The 22,677-nt window shown below is 32.7% G+C and overlaps 1 protein-coding gene across 8 annotated transcripts in view; it reads right to left on the reverse strand.

Moving 5' to 3' along the window:
* Window positions 1–392: 392 nt before the first annotated feature.
* LOC127858130 (deleted in malignant brain tumors 1 protein-like) overlaps window positions 393–22,677 on the reverse strand; it is a 68,988-nt gene continuing 46,703 nt past the window's right edge. For 7 of the 8 annotated variants that reach the window (XM_052395027.1, XM_052395028.1, XM_052395030.1 and 4 more), the window contains 7 exons: window positions 19,933–20,054; window positions 19,448–19,670; window positions 13,736–13,857; window positions 13,300–13,525; window positions 5,084–5,234; window positions 4,400–4,482; window positions 393–1,999 (listed from right to left, as the gene is read on the reverse strand). In XM_052395027.1, coding sequence (XP_052250987.1) covers window positions 1,974–1,999; window positions 4,400–4,482; window positions 5,084–5,234; window positions 13,300–13,525; window positions 13,736–13,857; window positions 19,448–19,670; window positions 19,933–20,054 — 953 coding nt within the window. In that variant the 3' untranslated portion in view covers window positions 393–1,973. The remainder of the gene's footprint in view (window positions 2,000–4,399; window positions 4,483–5,083; window positions 5,235–13,299; window positions 13,526–13,735; window positions 13,858–19,447; window positions 19,671–19,932; window positions 20,055–22,677) is intronic. The other variant, XM_052395029.1, reaches the window with a different exon arrangement.

Raw genomic sequence — 22,677 nt, forward strand, 5'->3', positions numbered from 1 at the left:
TTTCATAATTTGCTATATAAATATAAATGTGACATCGGGTCGTGATGACCATTTATATTAACATTGTTAAGGATCATCATTTAATGGCGCATTCTTAATATTAACGCCCCCGGTCTAGCGATTATGTGTGCTATTGTTGTTGGCTTTCCTCTATCGGTGTATGCAAATTATATAACGCCTGGTGAACTTCATTTGAATCAATTTTTGTTTCCGTTTGCGTAGTTGTGTATTGTTTATGTGCTGTAGTTCTGTGTCACACTGTTTTGAAATTTATTCTAGCCATAAATAAACGACCACATGTTATAATAATGTTATCTGCTGATAGTTTCCCTTTATTTTTATTTGAAATAAAGTTATAAACGACAACATTCAGAAGAACATAAACCAGGTAATATTATATGGTTAGTTTATTATTTTTTGATGATCAAATATGCATAATAAAGGATATATATAAGTATTTATAGAAGTATTTTGACAAGTAAGGACGTCCTCATTCTGTCACTGAGAGCCCACTCGTGTGTGTGCATACTCACTGAAGTCCTTAGTGTCCCGCTTGTACAAGAGCACACACACACACCTAAGCATCAAAGCATGCACTCACACATGGAGTAAACATATATAAAAGGAAGTCATAATATACTCTTGAAAGAAAAAATGTTATACTTATGTAACTAAAACATGTCTGGTTACATCTTTATATCAGAAAATTACATAGTCATGCAGTTCTCCTTGTTAACATAAATATTATTCTGTTGTGTTTTTGTGAACTTTATAAAAACTAACAAGAAATTGATTATATAATTCATGCACAATAATTGTAAACATAATGCATATTACAATGTTATAAAAACTCATTCGTAACATCCACGCATGCAGTCACACATTGAGTTAAAATATTAACAGTAATTTATAATATATACATGAACATATAATATAATAATTATGCAATTTATACATATATATTTACATCTACATGTCGGACCATTACAAAGTCATGCAGATCTTCTTGTAAACATAAATATTCGTTTGTTGTCTTTATTGTGCACTTTATAAACAAACAAAAAAACAACGTATAATATATTTCATATACAATACTTGTATACATGTGCATTAGGAATATTATAATGGTATCAATACTCAAGCATAACTCTGCATAACATGTATTTAGTACAAGCAATGATCAAACAATTGATATTGAATATAAACAGATATACATTTATTAATTGGGGTGAGTTAGGCTGTTTTTTATGTTTATTTATCGATTTGATCAAAGAAGTTCGAGCTATACATCAAGATATTACTATGCATAGCGAAGCATTGTGCATACTAACGTGAAAACTGGTAAAACAGTATTCTCCTAAATACACAATTGGATAAATATAAAATATCAAATACAAGTAGAAATAAATAAGAGCAGTCGTTGATATATGTTGATGAACTTTATATGTCAACTATGGTTGATGAAAAGAGATGGGTGATCAAAACAATATTTACACATATTTCTCAAACATAAAATTATTTACTATTGTCAATGTTCAACAAATCTTTTTGCATTACCGTCCCCTCGAACAGGGGATGACACGATGTTGGTAGGTTTTGTTGGTTAAGTATATTGCCTGACCCGCTGATGTCAAAGTAACCTGCGCCATCATTAATGAAGTGCTGGGACTGGTGTTGTTAAGGTTGGTTAGAAGAGACTCTATGTAGAAGCTGGTAGAACAATCAGTAGTAGTTTCAATATCAGACTAATGTATGTACATGCGTTTATTTTTGTTTGGTGTTTGTTCAGAGCGATAACGTGTCTCGGTCAAGAAACTCGCATGTGGTTTTGTTATTTTTTGTCGTATATAGTACAAATTTCTGGATCTGGTACAATGTTATATACAAAAGTATACATTGGATGCGGACAATTTATTTTGTATATTTTATTCACCAAGTCAATTCGTCAAAGTGACGTAACCATCTGCAGCATTCTAATATGTGCTTTCCTGTTGGCCACCTGAAAAAAACAAACATATAAGTATTTCACATTACCTCATTATGATGTATTGGTGTTTTATATATTTAATATTTTTATTTTAATATTTAATATAGAAATATACCTTCAGATTGAACCATGTTTGGCATTGAGGGTACTATACAGATGTTTTTATATAATCAGTGGGCTATAAAATGTCTTACTTTTATCCCATTTTCAACGCGACATTGACGGTATAACACCTTATGAAATATACTAGCCTGTATTCAACCTTTTGGGTTATACCTGTCGCGTGCACGGACTACTTTTAACTTTACTACTGAATGATTTTTCATAAGAAATAAAGTCGAGAAAACTTAAGCTTCAAAATTATACGAGCTTCAACCTTTAAATCTAGTCATATGACATATTTTTTCGCCATCTGTATAATGATCAGCTGATTGATGGCGTCATAAAATGACATACTTATTGCGTCATTTTTCCCAATTTGTTTGACGATTTATTATAAACGCGACTTATGTCACATGTTTATGTACTGTATATCGACATATTTGAATTGACAATTTATCACATTTTCCTTATTTCGTGTAATGTGCATTGTTTATAATTTCTGCATAATTATACTTTTGACATTTAAGAATGTACAACAAGCCATACAAATATCGCACAATTCATAAATAATCAGCAATATTTTCTTTCCGATTTAATTCACGTTAGGCATAGAGCTTTGTTGTATAAGATGGTAAAAATAGCACCACACTGGAATTCGGAACGTCCCATTCTGTACACGGGTATTATCCACTCATTTATCTGTTGTGTAATCACAAATGGAATGTTTTCCATTCTTTGTGTATTTATTTCATTATTTTATTGTACAATAAGGGAACTAACCATAGACAAATAAAAGATTGTGCAAGTTTAAACATAATTATGTTTGTATGCAGAAATCTGCAAATGCAACCGAGTTTACCAACGGCTATTATTTGATAAACTGCTCCGGTTCATTTTAACAGCAGTAATGTACATAGAGTACATAACGTAGCGTGTGACGAAGAAGAAAGTTTATTGAGTTCATAAACTCATTTGAATATAGTGATTGGATGGCATAAGGGTCTTTATTTAACTATGCTAAAATAATTATAAAATACCCTAGATGCAAACTCGTCAATTTTTGAGTTAAATGGATTATTAGATGGATTTTAAAGGATAATTAAAGGTAAGATACTAGTTCGAACGTGTTTTGGTTTTTATTTGTTCTTTTGTCGTTCCCTCGGGGAAATGATTTTAACATGGGCGCCATTGATGCATCGGATCACACACGGCATACCCATAACATTATATAAAACACGTTCTGCGCGTCCTTAAATTCGTCGTCCGAAGTCGGAAAACGTATTGCCCTGTATATTTAGTCAAATAAAGTGTCAGTCGCTGCAATTGTCTGATTACTCGTCGAAATTGTCAAGGTCGTCAATGGTGCTTTGTACCCGTATGTTGACAAATCGACATCATTTTGTCAGGAGCAATCGCCGCCATATTGGATTTTGATCATTTACTTTCGAAAATAAAATGAATTATAGTAAAGTAAAATCTTTTTTTCGCGGTCGTAATGTGTTACAATTCGCATGCTACATAAAATTGAATCGAGGCATATTTTTAATGATATTTTTTATCGTTTTACAGTTTGTGTGTGAATTTTTTAAAGACTATTTTGCGTACCAGAACAAATACATTTATATCACTACGCATGGTTACATTCGTTAGATTTTAAGCGCTTTTAAGAATGAATAAAAATTATTGTTAAGGTTATTAGATCTATTTATGTTAAATGTCACATTGAAAAAAAATTCAAATGGGATAAATAGAATACTAGGATTAGCGTTGAATACAGAGAAGTTTATGTTGCTAGGCTCGAACACCGAATGCGATCGCCAAGGCTCGTGCTCCCGGCGTTCTAAGCCTCGCAACATAAACTTCTCTGTATTCAACGCTAACTAGTATTCTCTATATGATATATTTGTCCTTTTCAGCTCATGTAATACTTTAAAGTACCCCGGGTACTCTAAAGTATTCAAGAATGTATCCCAGGTACGTATAATACGCTTAAAGGCACTTGGGGTACTTTTTATTGTATTTTTCGTATGTATATATATATATACGTATATATATATTTTGTTTGTGTTGTAGTGTTTTGTGTACTTTCTAAAAATGCATATACGTGGTTTCGAACTCTTTTACAATTTATAAACAAATATCTTACTTATAGTCTCCATTTGTTTATATTGTTATTTTTTATTTTTACCAATTTGCTTATACACGTCATATTAACGTTTATAAAGTTTGATTATTTCAATAGTTACAAAATTGTCTATAAGTGTAGGAGCACTTTATACTAGAAAAGGAACGGAATTGCGTTGTACTCACGGGATGGCATTTCATGGCAGTCATAGTTGCCAGGCTCCATGGATGTTAACAAGTCTGTATTATCAGAGGCCCCTCTAGCGGATCTTTAATGTTAAGATATATCTGCCTTTACCGTAAAATGTGTTGATTATTACTCAAGATAAATGTGTTTGTTTAACATAAATATTGGCAGCATTTGGATTGCACTGCAGTGAAATTAATTACCATAACATTAACCAGCGTGACCTGGTATCAGAATAGTTTCATTACTTACAAAAAACATGAAGTATATACAAATTTGCTCTTCGTGAAAAAATCTAATTGAACTCGGAAAATTATCAGAGTCTATTGGACATATTAATGAAAGAATAGTTTGTGTTTTCTTATAATTAGATCTTCGATATATATATATATATATATATATATATATATATATATATATATATATATATATATATATATATATATATATATATATATATATATATGCATATATATATATGCATTCTTATACAAATGAAGTGCGATCATTTATTCAAAGTTGGGTACTTAGATCGCTATTATAGAAGTATGATGATTGATGCATGCAAATAACACAGAAGTATTTATTTGAGTGTAGGTTCGTCATGCTTATAATTCAATTGCTAAGAATGAAACTGATTTTCGTGGCAAAATTGCTAATATATAAACCATCTTAATACATACTGGCAACGTCGTCGTCTAATGTACACCACAGCAAATAGTATAGCAGCAACAAGCACAACTCCGAGGACTCCGAGGACCGAAGGTAACGTTGCAGACTTGCCATCTTCTGAATGGCCATGTTGACGCTCCGTTGTAGAAATAGATATATTTGCTGCAACATCCATATAAGATAATAATAATAATAATAATAAGAAGAAGAATAATAATAATCGTGATGACGACGACCATGACGATGACGAAAACGATGACGATGATGATGATGATGATGATGATGAAGAAGATGATGTTGATGATGATGATGATGATAATGATGATGATAACGATGATGTGGTGATGATGATGATGATGATGACTGACGTATTCAGAACAGAAATTTTTAATTCTTAGGTTAACGGGATGTTTTTTCAAACTGGGCACCGGGAGAAGGAAATAAAAATAAATATAAAATGGATTAAAGAACAAGGGGAAGAACAAAAATAAAAATATTAAATGCATTGTTATTATTATAACTTCGCGCATATTGTGGCAATATTGTATTTTTCAGACACATGAATATGGAATAAAGAGTATTAGGTCTTTCATTATGTCTGTATTGCTAGATGGTTTTGTAAGTAACACTTCGATTTCCCATTGATGTATGTTTTTAATTATTACTCATCCTTATTTAATTACTTCTTTGTATTGTATTCGGTATCATAGGTATCAAAGAGTTGTTAATGTTAAACAATTGAATTGACGAGTCTTTTGTTGTTGCGTGTTTATGCCATAAAGAAATTGCGTAGTCGTTTATTACCAATAAGAAAACGTTTTTCAGTCATTTTATTGATTTGCATGCCTGTTTCTCAGAATTCGTTGTAACAAAAACGCGTTCTAAAATAAATATTCCTTCGAGGTCAACAAGCATTGAGGTGTAATGTACATGTTCAAATGTTTAATGCGCTGGTTTTATGTTCCATTATGTCGAATTTATCAAGCAAATTGTACAAAATTATGGACCATGACGTTTAGAGTCCACTTTTTAAACCGGTTTGACACCCAGAATAACCATAAAACAAGCTTTGAGTAAATCAGAAAACAAGCACGAGACTCATGTATAAGTCTGTATCTTTAAAAACATTTTATTTACTTCGCAATTGAAATTTTACTATTTTCAATCAGAGCCTTGATTCTTGACACATATTAAAACGACTGTACTGTTTTAATCCGCCATTCATCATTGTCTATACTCTGACCATTTATTTTCTGCATGCTTGAATTTCATTGGCATTTACCTAAAATTACATTTGAATGTAGGTACGGCCTGAGTTTCGTTTCAATGTTAAATTGACGACATTAATTGATGTAAAAAATATCAACCATCGTGATTAAATGTTACTCATTCCAAATTGATATGTTCAACTTAAGACAAATTGTCACAACAGCACTTCATAAGTTAATTGTGTCTCGTGTATTCAGAATATACGGCTAATGTTATGTTTTAATGACACAAACCGTACACTAGTATGTATCCATCGTAAGAAAAACAAATAATTAAGATTGTATTATATGAAATGGTAATTTCTATAATTAGTACGGTCGATTTCTTGAACCTGAATGTTTTTTGTTTGTTTCAAAGTATTTATTCACAAAGATATACATTTATAACAATATACAAATCAATTATCAAATGTTATGATATACATTCACAGTTAAATAAAATGTGAAGGTTATAAAGTCAAATGTTTAACAAACTTTTATAGTATTGTGGCATGTATTTTGTCTATCATATTATATCACAGTCAGCAGATCTTTTATGAGCATATTTTTCATATCAATAATTTTGATCCCCTCTCGCTGATTATGTAACATTTATATATTGAGTAACGAACATAGCTTATTATGATAGTAACATCATCATATGTATTACTTTTTATTTAATAATCGACGATTATATTACGAAGGGAAATAAGAGAAAAACTAAATCCTATTTTCTGGAAAATTATTTTAATAATGTACAAGAATGGACGTACATAAGGACAGTCTAATAGTAGGTGTTCGATTGTTTCTAATTTCCTACAGCAAAGGCATATGGGCGAATCTTTTATTTTCCAGGTTAACAAGTTTTCATTAGTTGAAATAATTTTGTGAATTAGTTTATATCTAAGTTGTCTGACTAAGTGTTATGAATAACATTATTGATAAATCGTATACCGATTTCCAGATTACTCTTTCTTTATATACTCTTGTCAAGTGGTCATGAACGCATTGTCTTTTTCAAGAAAATTGTGGTATCATCTGCAAGTTGTGTTATTTTAATATTTTGAACGTTTTGGTTGCATTTTATCGATATACGTTCATATTGAATACAAGAACGAAGTTTTGTTGCTAATATTTCGTCTAAATAAAAAGAAGAGATGAAAGAGGACAGTCTTGTCTTATTTATCTATTTATTTTAAAGAAATTTGATTGCCAACCGTTATTCGTTACAGATGAACAGATATCATTTTATAATGTTTTTACCATCTTTATTAAGTTGCTATTGAAAACGAATTTAAATAAGACGATACACAGCATCTTCCATTCTATAGTATCAACAAATAAAAGGGCGCCATCTATGTTGAGCAGCTCTAAATACTCGATTATATCCTGTATTTGTCGAATATTGGAACCAATAAATTTGTTTTTAATAAATCCCTGCTGATCAAGACTAATGATTTTTGGTATAGCAAGTTGTAAACGCTGAGCTACAACTCTTGCTAAAATTTTGTAATCTGTGTTTGGAAGTGATATGGGTCTCCAGGTTTCTAAATTCTCAGGATCACCTTTCTTTAAAACATACACTGTTTTGGGTATGCGTCAATTCTCCCTTGTGAATACATTGTGTAAAACAATTCAGCAGTAAGGGTGATAAAATATCTCAAAACTTTTGATAGAATTTTACAGTTATTCCGCCAAGGCCAGGACTTTTATTATGTTTCATTGAAGATAAAGCATTCGACAGTTCTTGTAAAGAAATATGAACTGCACATAAATTAGCATCTTTTTCTGTGATTGTTTTGTCAAGAGTAATATAATACAGGTAAAACTCTAAATCGGGGTTTGTACATGCATTTGATTTATATAATGATTGATAGAAAATTTCTTCTTGATTTAAAATATCTTCGTTGTTATTATAGTGTGTACCATACTTGAATTGTTAACAATCTATTAATTAACAATTTAAGTATAGCCGTATAATAATGGACAAATTTATAGCCAAAGCCTTCGTTTTGTTAACAACTTAAATACCATCTTGTGTGTTTTAAGAAATATATATTTATATCATAATATTTTTGCCTTATACAAATGGTTAGGATAACTGATGCTTATGCATCACGAGTGTGAAGCACGATTTGTTCGATATCACGAGTTTTCAGGAAGATCAATGGATCATAACTAAAATCATAGCGTCAATTTCATTCCGATAGGATACCATGTTAGTGTGCGCGGCAGTACGAGTAGAATGCTAGGAAACACAAACACACTATGAGATTCCCATTGGAATGTAATTAGGTGTACGATGGTACAGTATTCTGTGCATCAATAATGACAGACATTAATTGATTTCTTCTCGTTTATTCCGATTTGTTAACGTTATTTAATTGGATTTAAAACGTTCTTGATTTACCAAAAAAACAACAGTTTTATTAATATGCACAGCCCTAATGCTTCAATGCCTGGTGGGTTAAATATGTACCCTCGAGAATTTGTCTGATATGCAATTTGGCACAACATGATTGAGTTTGCAAAACCGTGTTAAAGCCATTTAAACAATTATATTATGTAATATTTTCCAATCGATTCATATATATAATAAGCATGCGTTAACATGCAACTACTAACATGTATTTTGACTATTTAAATAAAAACCATGTTCAAATAAAATTGTATTAAATAAGCACGCGTGTTTTGTAAGTATTGCATTGAATTTACTGTGCGATTACGTAATGACAGTATACACTGTTACGTGAATTACATAAGTTTACTCATAATTAATCCAAATCTAAATCGAAATCGTTGTACATTATATGTGTGCATAGATATATGTGCACATGTGCAAATCTCAAATGGTCGATATGTTGTCAGATTTCTAGAGTGTAATATGCGGATGCTACCTATCTTTTTTACATATATGTGATATTTGTTTTATGTTTGTTTTTTATTTCAATAATATCCTTTGGCAACTTACTTTCATTACAGGCTATTCCTGTCCATCCGTCTTTACAGCCATCATTTCCACATGCACCCGTAACACCTTCGCATGGGCCTACACCAGGGTAGGTATCTCACGATTTTAACAAACTCTTTGCCACATATTCACAAAGTAAATAGATAAACGTTTTCAAAATTAGAAAGTAATAGATCAATTAAACATGTGCATTACAATGATTCCGGTTATGTTTCTAATGTGGATGATTCGGTGATAAATGTGATAGTGTATGGGCGAATTCACCAATTTTAATACACCAATCGATGCCCAGGACAATAGAGCTTTGCATTTAGTAAGTAACAGAACATGAACAAGTGGTACTAAGTACATAAGACACGGTTACAATTCTGAATGATAAATACAAATGTAGTTTTAATGGTTTAAGTAGAAATGGACGAGGTAAGTAATGTGTATTTCCTATTTTAATAGTTAGGAATAATCAAATAATACAAAGTTTCGGAGCGTTGTTTAGTAAATATTGTGATAGGGCCCTCATGTCATGTTACGTTGTAGTCAAGCTAACCTTCAAGTATCAAAGTCATTCGGCATGTAAATATAAATAAAGGAGATTTAAATCAGTTGTGTTATTATATAAAAAAATATCCCCACAATGGACCATTGTTTTGGAAAAAAGGACATGTAAAGCATTACTAAACGTCAAAACGATGACTAAGTTGAAAAGCTGAAATTCCATGTGCTTACGACACACGTATTGTTACTGTAGTTTTATTTTCAAAATTACATAACATAACTATGAAGCTCTGTAGATGGTAGAAGATGAGAACGTGTTTATTTTGATAATGATAATGATAATGATATACATTAAGTACATATTACATGCACCTTGGATGTCCACACTGAACTGTTGCAATTAAACTCTGCGGTCATGCGGCTCTATCATGGACCCATATGACGTTCCGTTCAATAAGCGCAAGACATTCAGTGACAGGAGCTGCAGTACCGCTGGGCCGAGACTTTGGAATTCCTTGCCTCAGGATCTTAGACAATCGAATTCTTTAAAATCTTTTAAGAAGAATTTAAAAACTTACCTTTTTCGTGATTTTTATGCATTTTTCTGAGATTATGTATTTTAATCGAAATACCGTATGTGGTTCAATGTTTTTTATAACCCCGAATTAATCTCTTTAACCAGTTTTATCATTGGATTATTATTTATATATTGTTTAATTTCCTTTATTTTCAGCTTATTGTAAAACGCCATAATTAAATACTTTTACCAGGTTTATCATTTGTTCATTATTTATATATTGTTTAACTCGTTTTATTTTCAGCTTATTGTTAAATGCCATTGAATACTTTTACCAGGTTTATCATTGGTTTATTATTTATATATTGTTTAACTTGTTTTATTTTCAGATTATTGTAAAACGTCATTGAATATGTATTTTCATAGTAATTGGCGTTTAAGCAAATAAACACGTTTCAAGTTTCAAGTTTTGAAAGCGGATTATATATCGCTGCAAGAATTTTACGAATATTTCAATACTTTAGCTTCCGAAGCTGACGTTAAAGCAAACAACGACAAACGTGAGAGTTATTTACGGCAGTTTGATACTATAGAAAATCCAATCAGCTCTTACCCGGATCTAGACAAACCCATTTCCGCAGAAAAATAATCAAAACCACAATGCGTTTAAATAATAAAAAAGGCAGGCTCACACGACAATATAATTTATGACTTCTTTAAAGATACAGTGCATATTATAGTCAAACCATTAGAAATATTATTTAATTATATCTTAGATACAAAACAATTTCCAAAGAGCTGGTCAACGGGTGTTATAATTCCAGTATATAAACGGGGCGATGGTTCCGACCCAAATAATTTTAGAGGCATCACGTTGATAAGCTGTTTACAGCTGTGATAAACGAACGCTTAAAATCTTAGGCACAATGCTCAATTCGGGTTTAAACCCAACTGCAGTATTGCCGATGCAGTTCGCATTCTAAATCATTTAATAGAAAAGCAAATACATAATAAAAAGAAACTCTTCTGCTGCTATGTCGATTACCGGAAGGCTTACGACCTTATAAATCGCGGACAGCTATGGCATAAAATGATTTTATCCTGAATCGACGGCAAGCTAATATCACTTTTGCGGTATATGTATAGCGAGGTCGAACTTTAAGTAAAACACATGGGCTCACTTTCGGGCCTTTTAAGTATTACAGTTGGCTTTTTACAAGGAGAAATAACATCGCCGATCATGTTTTCGTTATAAATTAATGATATAGAATTTAATTTACAAAGCGGAATAAACGTCGGAATAACGTTAGATCAATAGACTATTTATCTCCTTTTTGCGGATGATGCTGTCATTTTTTCAGAAACTATAGAAGGACTCCAGGAATCATTGAATATGTTATGTCAAGTGGGGGCTCATTATACCTCCCACAAATACACTATATGGCAAAGCTACAAGGGCGATGAATTCCCTTTTGCATAACGAAATATATGAAAGTGCCAATAAATGTTATGTTCAAGTTGTTTGATGCATATGTCTTGTCAATCCTTAATAATAATTGCGAAATATGGGGATCTACTGCGGCAACTAATATCGAACGTATTCACAGAAAGTTGTGTAAAAGCCCGTTAAATGAAAAACTGTCTACAAATTGGATGTCACTTTAAGCTGGCGTTGGTCGATTTCCTCTATAATTTGGTCAATACCTAACAATTATTAAATATTTTTTTAAACTGCATCAAAAGAAACAAGGAAATTGTATTCTTACTTCTGTCATATGCAAAGATAAGAAATTGAAACACAAAATAACGCTGTTAATTGGTCCTCCAAAGTTCGCCAAATGTTTAACCAAACAGGATTTACATATGTATGGTTGTTTCCTGAGTCATTTATAATTGAAAGCTTCATTCCTTTGATAATGACTAGACTCAGAGATCAGTATGTATCTGAGTGGAGAGTTAATATTGATTCATGAACTTCATTACTACTTTATAAAGGACTTACACCTGTATTTGAAAGGTATTTGTATTTAGATGTCATTGACAATAAAAAGATAGAAACAGCATTGCTTAAATACGCCTATCATCACATAATTTGTTGAATGAAACAGGAAGACATTATAGCATTAGCAGGGACGAAAGAAAGTATATTGTTGAAAATAAAAACATGTTTACATTGTTAAAAGAAAAAAAAACTACATAATGAAATACATCAAGTACAAATAAACTACACCATGGAGTTTTACACTCAACTGTTTAAATTTAATTAAATAAAAATACAAATTTAACAAGGGATTGTTAATTCAACTCTAATTATTTTAATGAACTAACTTAAAAACGATTAAAAAATATTAAATGCCAAATAACAAAAAATGTCTGCAAACACGCGATCGTTGTTTAGCACTGGCAATCAATTTTACAACAATGCAAATTGTAGTTGTTATTCGGTGATAAAGTATTGAAGTCCACGTTTTTCTCAAGGATGATGTGACATTTTACACGAAGCATCATTTTAGCCCACTTTTAACCAGGACAAATAATTTACATGAAATTCTGGTGAACTGTTTATTTGTATATATACTGTTTTAACATCAATTTAACTGACTTTGGAAAATCATATCAGAATTAAAAACATGAATAACACGCATTTGAAAATACATTCATGGTATAATATCATATTTGATTAATTTTAAAGATATGGATATAACACTTGATGCAACAACAAGGTAGGTAAATACGTATTGGAGATGACCAAACTATGCTTATGAATATGTAACTACATGAATGGCCTGACAAGTTATATTAAAATCGCGATCCGTGGATCCCGCAAACCGCGATGTAACGGTTCTGTGCATATGAATTTTCAGAAATAAATATAAGAACAAATAAAGGTAATAAAAAAGTAGAGTGGTTTAATAGATCTGAAAGGGTGTAGATTTTGATTTAGAACACATTTATGTTTAATCGACACGCAAATGGAAGCATTCTTATAATGATTCCTACCTTGTAAAGAGAATGTGTACGTCAGATTGAAACCTCTCGCACTATCGCTGGAGTCTGTGGAAAATACAATACGGACCGAGTTCGATTGCGACTGAAATCCACTGGGTTGCGCTGTTCCGCAGAACTTTCCGAATGACGGATAGGAGGCGTTAGGTCCGTTGAAGAGCTCCAGGTAGTCATGATTGCAATTGGAGTGGTGCTCCAGAGCAAAATCTCTAAAGTTCACCTGAAAACACAAAAGACAAGTAATTTAGTGTGAATTTATTGTGGTGGAACTTTGTATCTGTACAACATTTTGTAGTAATAATCGATTTGTTTTTAGTTTCAAATGTTAATATAATATGATCCACTTGTTTTATTAAATGCCACACCAAAAAATAAAATAGTATGATTGTTGTCGGTTGATTGAACAATAATTAAAATGTCAAGTATGAACATTTATCCGGTAGTCCTCGGGTGCGTTGATGTCCCAGGTACATTGAACTTGTCTGTTGTAATTCGACGGGTAGTTGGGGCTCGTAATGACGCCAAATGCATCTGTCAGGACCCCGCCACACTCTGTAAAGGAAAGTGATAAACAATGCTGAAATAAAATTGAATGAGCATTGTGAAGATTCAAAGTAAAATGCAGTTAACAGATAGCCTATATTATTTTCTTTGTGTGCACTGAATTCGGTAAAATGTATTGTGCAAACATAACCGTTTTCAAAATAAACGTTAATACTGTAGGTCTCCTTTTATATTTAAATAACCCTTGTTTATCGGCGCGTATACATGGCGTGAGAAAATTTGAACATTCATTATTAGGAAATGCGATTGCTAACACCGTCATACATTTGTTTATTAAGATCAATAACTTTCGTCAACTTAATATGTAAATGTGTGTTACTATAACATTCGATTAATTAAGCGAGCGTGTTTTGTACGTTTTGTGTTTCATTTGCAATTACGTCATATGCATTAATACTGTTAATAGATTCATTGAAGTTTAGTTTTTTAAGACATTTCAAAAACCATGTTTGACATATATTGATAATACATTTGAAAAGTTAATTTACGGAAGAATAACTTGTCAAGCAAATTGTTCAAATTCTAACCATGCCCGATTAATACAATCGAATGTAGCAGCCTTGCGTATGTGAGAAAAGAAACATGAATATTGTGATTGTGTATGCCCCCGATAAAGCGGCATATAGAAGTCTGACTGTCCGTCCGTCTGTTCGTTGGTACGTCTGTCCGTCCAGCATTTTATTGTCCGGATTTTTTTCCTAAACGCTTTCTCATATTGATCTCATATGTGGTATGTTAGTCGACATACATGACTTACAGATGAAGTGTGAGTTTCGCTCAGTTCAAATGATTTTTGACGAAGTTATGGGCCTTGTACTTAAAAATGTTTTCCGTTTTGATCCTTAGACTTCTTAGAGATGTTCTCTATAATAACCGTTTTACGGAGGGTTTAATTACAAAAAAATTTCACATAAATATATTTAGCAGAGTTTTGGTATGTAAGTCCTACCCAAATGAATTGCAGATCAAGTTTGCGTGTCGTTTCGGTCCATTGATTTTTGACGAAGTTCTGGGTTGGACTAAGGGAATTTCTCTTTAAACGCTTTCAAATAATGCCCAATGTCTAACTTCGTCATGATGTTTTCACTTGGCATATATTGGGATTTATTGGGATATAGCTGCTGTGTGGCTTTAAAGTGCAGTAGGGGAGCACTGTGTTTCACAAACGCAGCTCTTGTTTGTTTTTATTTCTTGTTGGACTATTTAATGTCAATAACCTTTAAAATAAACATTAAACAGAAAGATTAAACATATTTAATACACAGCGTTAAATTATGTTGAACGAAATATCATTGAATAGCAACATATTAATATATGACCATTCATTGATCACTGAGTTCTTACAGCCCCTCCCCAGTTCAACAATTGAAAAAAAAATGTTTGCTCCCCTCCCGCAGTTAAATGTTCTATGGATCCGGAGCGAGGGCCCTCAGTGCATGCTGACTTATTAATAAATCTGCAAGGCTCATTCAATATTGTTACAAGACGTGCTATTTGTTTCATAGATATTACGGAACATATAATTATGTAATATGTGTTGTTTATAACTTGTATTATCTATTACGTTATGATTTTACTAAAGAAATTTAAATGCAATTTCTGTGAGTGTATATCACAAGTTCGTGGGTGTTTATATTAGGTTTGTAACACTATACCGGTATATTTGTATACTGCGGTATATGAATATATATTTTGAATATAAATATATATAATATATATTGTTGAATCGAATTTTGTATTTAGGGCTTCGTACAAATCCGCTCTGAGCTTTCATTTGACCTAGCACTATAGGGTTAAATGCCCAGAAATCGTGTTGCAATCGTTTTTGCATTTTTGTAAGTAAAGCAGCAAGAAAACTAGCTTACATTTGTTTCTTCATTTATTCAATTAATCTGACGTCGCTTTAAACTTATTTGCGAACATACCGATCAGCAAACAAACAAACACAGTTAATTTATTGGGTAACTACCTTACAATAAATACATTTATTGATTGAATTATTGCAGAACGATATATTTGATTGGTAAGCGTCAAATTATTATGTATCTCGCACTATATCATCAGAAGTAGAATCTTTTTCCGCCACTGTGTGCGTACGATGTACTTTTGTGATCACGTGATTCCTCGCAGTGAGAATGATCAGGTACAGGGCTGTCAAAAACTAAATTGCGAACATCGTGATCATCAGTTTCTTGGAATATTGAAGGGCTATCTTCTACAAAGCGTGGTGACAGCAAACTGTCGTCATTTTTGGTCGAACATGACATTATCTGTTTAATTGAGACATGGACTAAAAAGAATTCTATAATTGATTTTAAAGGTTACAGCAACCCCATACGCTTGAATACACACTTCCAACACCGTCGAGCAAGGCGTTGGAGCGGCGGTTTCATTGCATATATTAGAGGCAGTATACGCAAAGGAGTTTCTCTATTAAGAAATAAAATAGACTGTTTACTATGGCTTAAAATAGATAAAACACACTTCAATATTGAATATGACATTTATATAGCTGTTATTTATATTCCACCTAAAAACTCACCGATGCATGTAAGACGTAAACATTTTTCAACTGTTAGAATATGATATGAACTTTTTAAATAATAAAGAAAAAGTATTTATCACAGGAGACGCAAATGCTAGAACCGGTCATAAAGCTGATTTTATTGATAATGCCAGAAGATTAGGTGATTTTGATTTATTTGAAATAGATAGTCTACTTCAAAGGGCAACTAGTGAATTGGTGCACACAGATTTGGTGATTATTTGTTAGACGAATGTAAATTTAAAATATAAGAATTGTAAACGGTAGACTATTTCACGATAAAGGAGTTGGCAAATAAACTTGTTTACCCATAATGGGGAAAGTAGACTATTTGTTAACATCAGTCAAAACCTTGCATGATTTAACCTATTTTAAAGTGCACGATTTCACGGAATTCTCAATTCATGCCCCAGTGACATTTGCTCTGAGCACGAACAACGCGGTTACTAACGGTAAAAATTATCAGCGCGTATACGTAAAATGGAAACCAGAGTACTGGGATAATTTCGTGCACGACATATTAAACGGTGCTCAAGAACTAGAACACAATTTACAATTAGGTGTTCACTCGCGATGCGATCCGGATTTATTATTCTCGGAGTTTACTGATTTCCTAAATAAACGAGTAGAAAAATATTTTAAAAGTGTGCTTAGGAATAATGTTATTAACAATCATAATAGATTCGCGTCTCTTGACACCGATAAACAACGCTGGTTTAACGAAGAATGCAAACGAAAACGGACACAATATATATAAACATTGTACCATTATAATTTAAATTATAATATACATACACGAACAACAATGCTAGCTGCAAGGAAAGAATATAAATATTTATGACGAAAAATGAAATCTAAGTTTAACAGAGAACAGGATATGAAATTAAATAATATGAGTCGCAAAAAAGCCTCGCGAATTCTGGAAATTATTAAAACAAAAAACGGTATCACCGAAAGCGGATTATATCTCGCTGCACGAATTTTACGAATATTTCAATACTTTAGCTTTCGAATCTGAGGTTAACGCAAACAACGACGAACGTGACAGTTATTTACGGAAGAAACAATTAAAGCTACAAGGTGTTATGTATTCATGCTTTCATAGTACGTAAATGTATCACTCTTGTGTTGTCTTACAAACAATAACCATAAGTGCCCAACATCAAACATTAACAGTTATACATAAGTGCGCAAGCCAACCCTGGCAAACTCCTTTCTTTGAATTTGACATAATGATAGCTGTAAATTTATTCTGCTCCATAATCTTATCAGCTAATCAGCACTAAGGCAGTCAAATACACGCTTTCGACATGGAGATATATACAATCACTGTCCTTGTCACAGATCAATACAGACCTATCTTAACCACTGTAGCAATGTCGAAGCAACACAAACTATTCGTTTTAATTTCGAGAAAAGTTTTGCCATATTTGGTAAATTAAGCACTTCAATTGTGTTTCCAAAATTAAAAATTCAACGTTCTCTATGCCGCGAAGTATTTATTCAGCGATCGAGTTGCAAAGCTCTCGCTGTTCGCGAGGATAATGAGACATTGTGCATGAAGATAAATATCGTCTGCTTTTAATCATGACAACCTATTTACGTCTAATTCTGGAGAACTGTCTATTTGAAGGTAGACTTTGTTAACATCATATAAACAATTTTAGGAGTTCAATAATTGAATAAGACGCATTTGAAAATATTGACATGGAGTATTATCTTAAATGAACAATTCTAAAATATGGATATAAAACATGATGCAACAAAAAGGCAGGTTAATACATCTTTGAGATGGCCAAACTGTTGGTATGCATTTATAACTACATAAACCAAGAGCACCGCATAACGGGTGCCAACGCTCGGCTGCGAAAGCTTGTCAGATTTTTTTTAGAGGTCACGGTGACCTTGACCGTTGATCTAGTGACCCAAAATTGGGTGTGGCGTGTATAACTCATCAAGGTGCATCTACTTATGAAGTTTAAAAGTTGAAGGTGGAAGCACTTTGATTTTAGAGCCAATGTTAAGGTTTGTGCACGACGCCTACGGCTGACGGCTGACGGCGGACCGCGAACGACGAGCTGGCTATGACAATACCTCGGGTTATCCCTGAAAACAGCCAAGCTAAAAATGGGTGTGGCGTGTAGAAATGAGGAAGGTGAATGCACATATGAAGTTTAAAAGTTGTAGGTGGAAGCACTTTTATTGTAAAGGCTATGTTAAAGTTTTATATTAGAGGTCACAGCGACCTTGACCTTTGACCTAGTGATCCAAATATGGGTGTGGCGTGTAGAACTCATCAAGGTGCATGTACATATGAAGTTTCAAAGTTGTACGTGGAAGCACTTTGATTTTAGAGCGAATGTAAAGGTGTATGTTAAAGTTTTATATTAGAGGTCACAGTGACCTTGAACTTTGACCTAGTGACCCAAAAATGGGTGTGGCGTGTATAACTCATCAAGGTGCATCTACATATGAAGTTTCAAAACTGTAGGTGGAAGCACTTTGATTTAAGAGCCTATGTTAAAGTTTTATATTAGAGGTCACAGTGACCTTGACCTTTGACCCAGTGACCCAAAAATGGGTGTGGCGTGTAGAACTCATCAAGGTGCATCTACATTTGAAGTTTTAAAGCTGTAGGTGGAAGCACTTTGATTTTAGAGCCAATGTTAAGGTTTTAGCACGACGCCTACGGCGGACGGCTGACGGCGGACGGCGAACGTCGGATGTCGGATGTCGGACGTCGGATTGCGGACGACGAGCTGGCTATGACAATACATCGGGTTTTCTCCGAAAACAGCCGAGATAATAACCTGACAAATTATATCGTAATCGTGATCCGTGGATTCCGCGAACCGCAATGTAACGGTTCTGTGCATATAAATTTTAAGTAATTAATATAAGAAACATTAATACAATGAAAGAAAGTGGTGTGGTTTCATTGATCAGAAGTAGTGCAGGGTTTGATTTAGAACATGTAGAAAGTGCTTGTTTTGATTCACACGAAAACGGGAGCATTCTTATAACGATTCCTACCCTGTGTGAACGTGTAAGTCACCCGGAAACCCATCGCACTTTTGCTGTGGTCTGTGATGAAGACAATACCGACAGAGTTCGACTGCGACTGGAATCCCTTAGGTGGCGCTGCCCCGCAGTACTTTCCGATTGGCGGAGAGGAGGCGTTAGGTCCATTGAATAGCTCCAGGTAGTCAAAATTGCACTTTGGGTGGGGCTCCATTTCAAAGTCTGTAAAGTTCACCTGAAAACACAAGAGGCATGTAAATAAGTAAGAATTCTTTGTGGTGGAACGTTTATGCATGTAAAACATATGTTAGCTTGGATTACAATATTACCTGTAAGTTTAACACTGTAATAAAAATGAATAATCAGAGATTAATTTAAAATGTCAAATGTAATAAGAAAATGATCCACTTTCTGTATTAAATTCCACACAAAGATTAAAAGAAAAGTATAATTTTGTGTTGGTTGATTGAACAATAATTGAAATATCAGGTATGCACATTGATCCGACTTCCGAATGGTGCCTTGATGACCCAGGTACATTGAAATTTGTTGCTGTAATATGACGGGTAGTTGGGGCTCGTGATGACGCCAAATGGATCTGTCAGGACCCCGCCACACTCTGTAAAGACAAATGATGTACAATGATGAAATAAAATTGAAGGAGCATTTTGAATATTCAAAGTAAAATGTAATTAAAAAAAAATATATTATGTTCTTCAAATTCAATGAATTCAGTTAAATGCCTTGTGGAAACATAAAAGTTTTCAAACTAAACTTTAATACTGTAGGTCTGATTTATATTTGAATAACCCTTGTTTATCGGCGCTAATAAAACGCGAGCTAAACTGTAAACAGTATTTATTGAAAATTCAATTTCTTACCCCGTCATAAAAAAATCTATTTCAATAACTAAAGTTAAATTAATTTGTAAATTGTTGTTACAATAACACTGTATTAATTAAGCAAGCGTGTGTTTGTAAGTTTTGTATTTCATTTGCAATACGTTAATACACACTATTACTGATAATTGCTTCATTAAAAATAAAATTAAGACATACCAAAAACCATGTTTGACATGGATATTGATAATACATTCGAAAATTAAACGTTAGAAAGAATTACTTATTAAAATTGTTCAAATTCTTAACATACACGATTAGCACAATCGAATGTAAAAGCCTTGCTTAGGTGAAAAAAAACATGAATATTGTGTTTTTTTTGTATTTATTACTTGTTGAACTGTTGAATGTCAATAACAATTTTAATAAACATTTAACAGAAAGAATAAACACATTTTATACACAGCGTTTTATTTAACTTCTTAATGTTGAAGGCACCATTATTAAATAAAAACATATCAATATATGACAATTAAATGTACACTTAGTTCACTTAGTTCTTACAGCCCCCGCCCCAGTCCAACAGTGGAACAAATCTAACTCTGCCCCACCCGCCCGCAGTTGAATGACAACATCATCTTGGACTTAGACATGATGCTAGCTGTCAATCTAGCCTGCTTCATAATCGTATCAGCTAATCATCAGGCTAGCAGCTGAATACTAGCATTTCACATGGAGATGTAAACAAAGCCAAAACTTTTTACAGATCTATACTGACCAATCTCAACAATTGTAGCAATATAGACAGCCTACAAGATTTGTTTTAATTAAGAGAAAAGGATTTTTATATTTTATAAAAATGCACTTCACATTGTGTAACAAAAAGTAAAGACTTAAGATTCTCTGCGCCAAGAACTTATTTGATGCAGTAATCAAGTATTAAAGCCCACGCTTTTCGCGAAGATGATGCGACGTTGTACATGTACATGAAGCCTAATTTTCGCCAGATTTTAATCATGACAAATATTCACATGTAATTATTTTGAACTGTTTATTTAAAGGTAATATTTGTTAACATCACATTAACAAACTTCGGACATGCGTGTCGGATTTCAAAAATTGAATAACACGCATATGAAATACTAACATGAAATAATATCTGATTTGAACAATTTTAAACATATGGATATAACACTTGATGAACCAACAAAAAGGTAGGTAAATACGTGTTGTTGAGACGACCAAACTATGCTTATGCATATATAATTACATTAATGACCTGTATTGTTCTATCGTAATCGCAATCAATGGATCCCGCGAACTGCGATGATGTAACGAATATGTGCAGGGCTAGCGCTGATGTCGCCATCTGAGCCATTTTAGTAAATAAAAAAAAACTAGTATAACAAAAAACTGATTTGCGGAAATGATAGTGTCGAATGTGATACAAATGTACGATGTTGTTTGGTATTCTTGTGCACTCAATTGGCTTATATACATTGGATCAGAATCACATATTAATGTAATGCTTTACTGATCATGTATAATTCTTATCGACTTTTATAAATACAAACATATCGCCAGTAATCAATAAAGGGCTGTCCGAATGCAAATTAAAATGATAAAACACTTAATTTTCAAATAATTCCATTGTCTCGAAAGCTTACGCAATACGTATTTTAAATATTAAACAGTATGTTATGGTAAAATGTAAAACATTGGAAGCATACGTCGTTCTCTGCTTACAACTCAGATAATATCGATTACACAACTGTGTCAGGAAATAATACAATTATTATAAAATGTATGCTATTTTTTTACCCACTATTGAAAAAAGAAGTGAATAATTCTTGGAGATTCTGATAACAAAAAGAAATACTTGCATAATAACAATGTCGTCCATAATGAAATTTAATCACAACATCGGTCGATACAATGAATAACAAAAGTTTATGTAAGTAAATAACACGCATTGTACAAACATGACAAACTGTGAAGTGCGCAATATTACCGGACGCCAAGATTACCGGACACGACAGTATTTAATCAGTAACATACAGAGACGTGACAACGATGCAGTTGCGTCCATCAAGATGCGAATTGATTAGTGCGACAAATACCATCAAGACAGATAGATACATACGTCTAAACACATACAAATAATATGTCAACATGATAAGGCATTCATATTTGCTTCATATTGTGAAGTTGTTCAAACAAACAAAAAAAACACACACAAAGTTAGGAAAAAGTTGTTTACATTATGACAATACAATTTCTGTTGTGGAGATTTGCAAATATTGAATATGTATTTGAATTTGCAAAACATATGCATACAGACGCGTTAAACATTTTTTTTAAATACATACAATGATTATTTGTATTTTTACACAGCTAACAGTT

The sequence above is a fragment of the Dreissena polymorpha genome, chromosome 14 (genome assembly GCF_020536995.1).
Source record: "Dreissena polymorpha isolate Duluth1 chromosome 14, UMN_Dpol_1.0, whole genome shotgun sequence".
NCBI classification, from domain to species: domain Eukaryota; kingdom Metazoa; phylum Mollusca; class Bivalvia; order Myida; family Dreissenidae; genus Dreissena; species Dreissena polymorpha.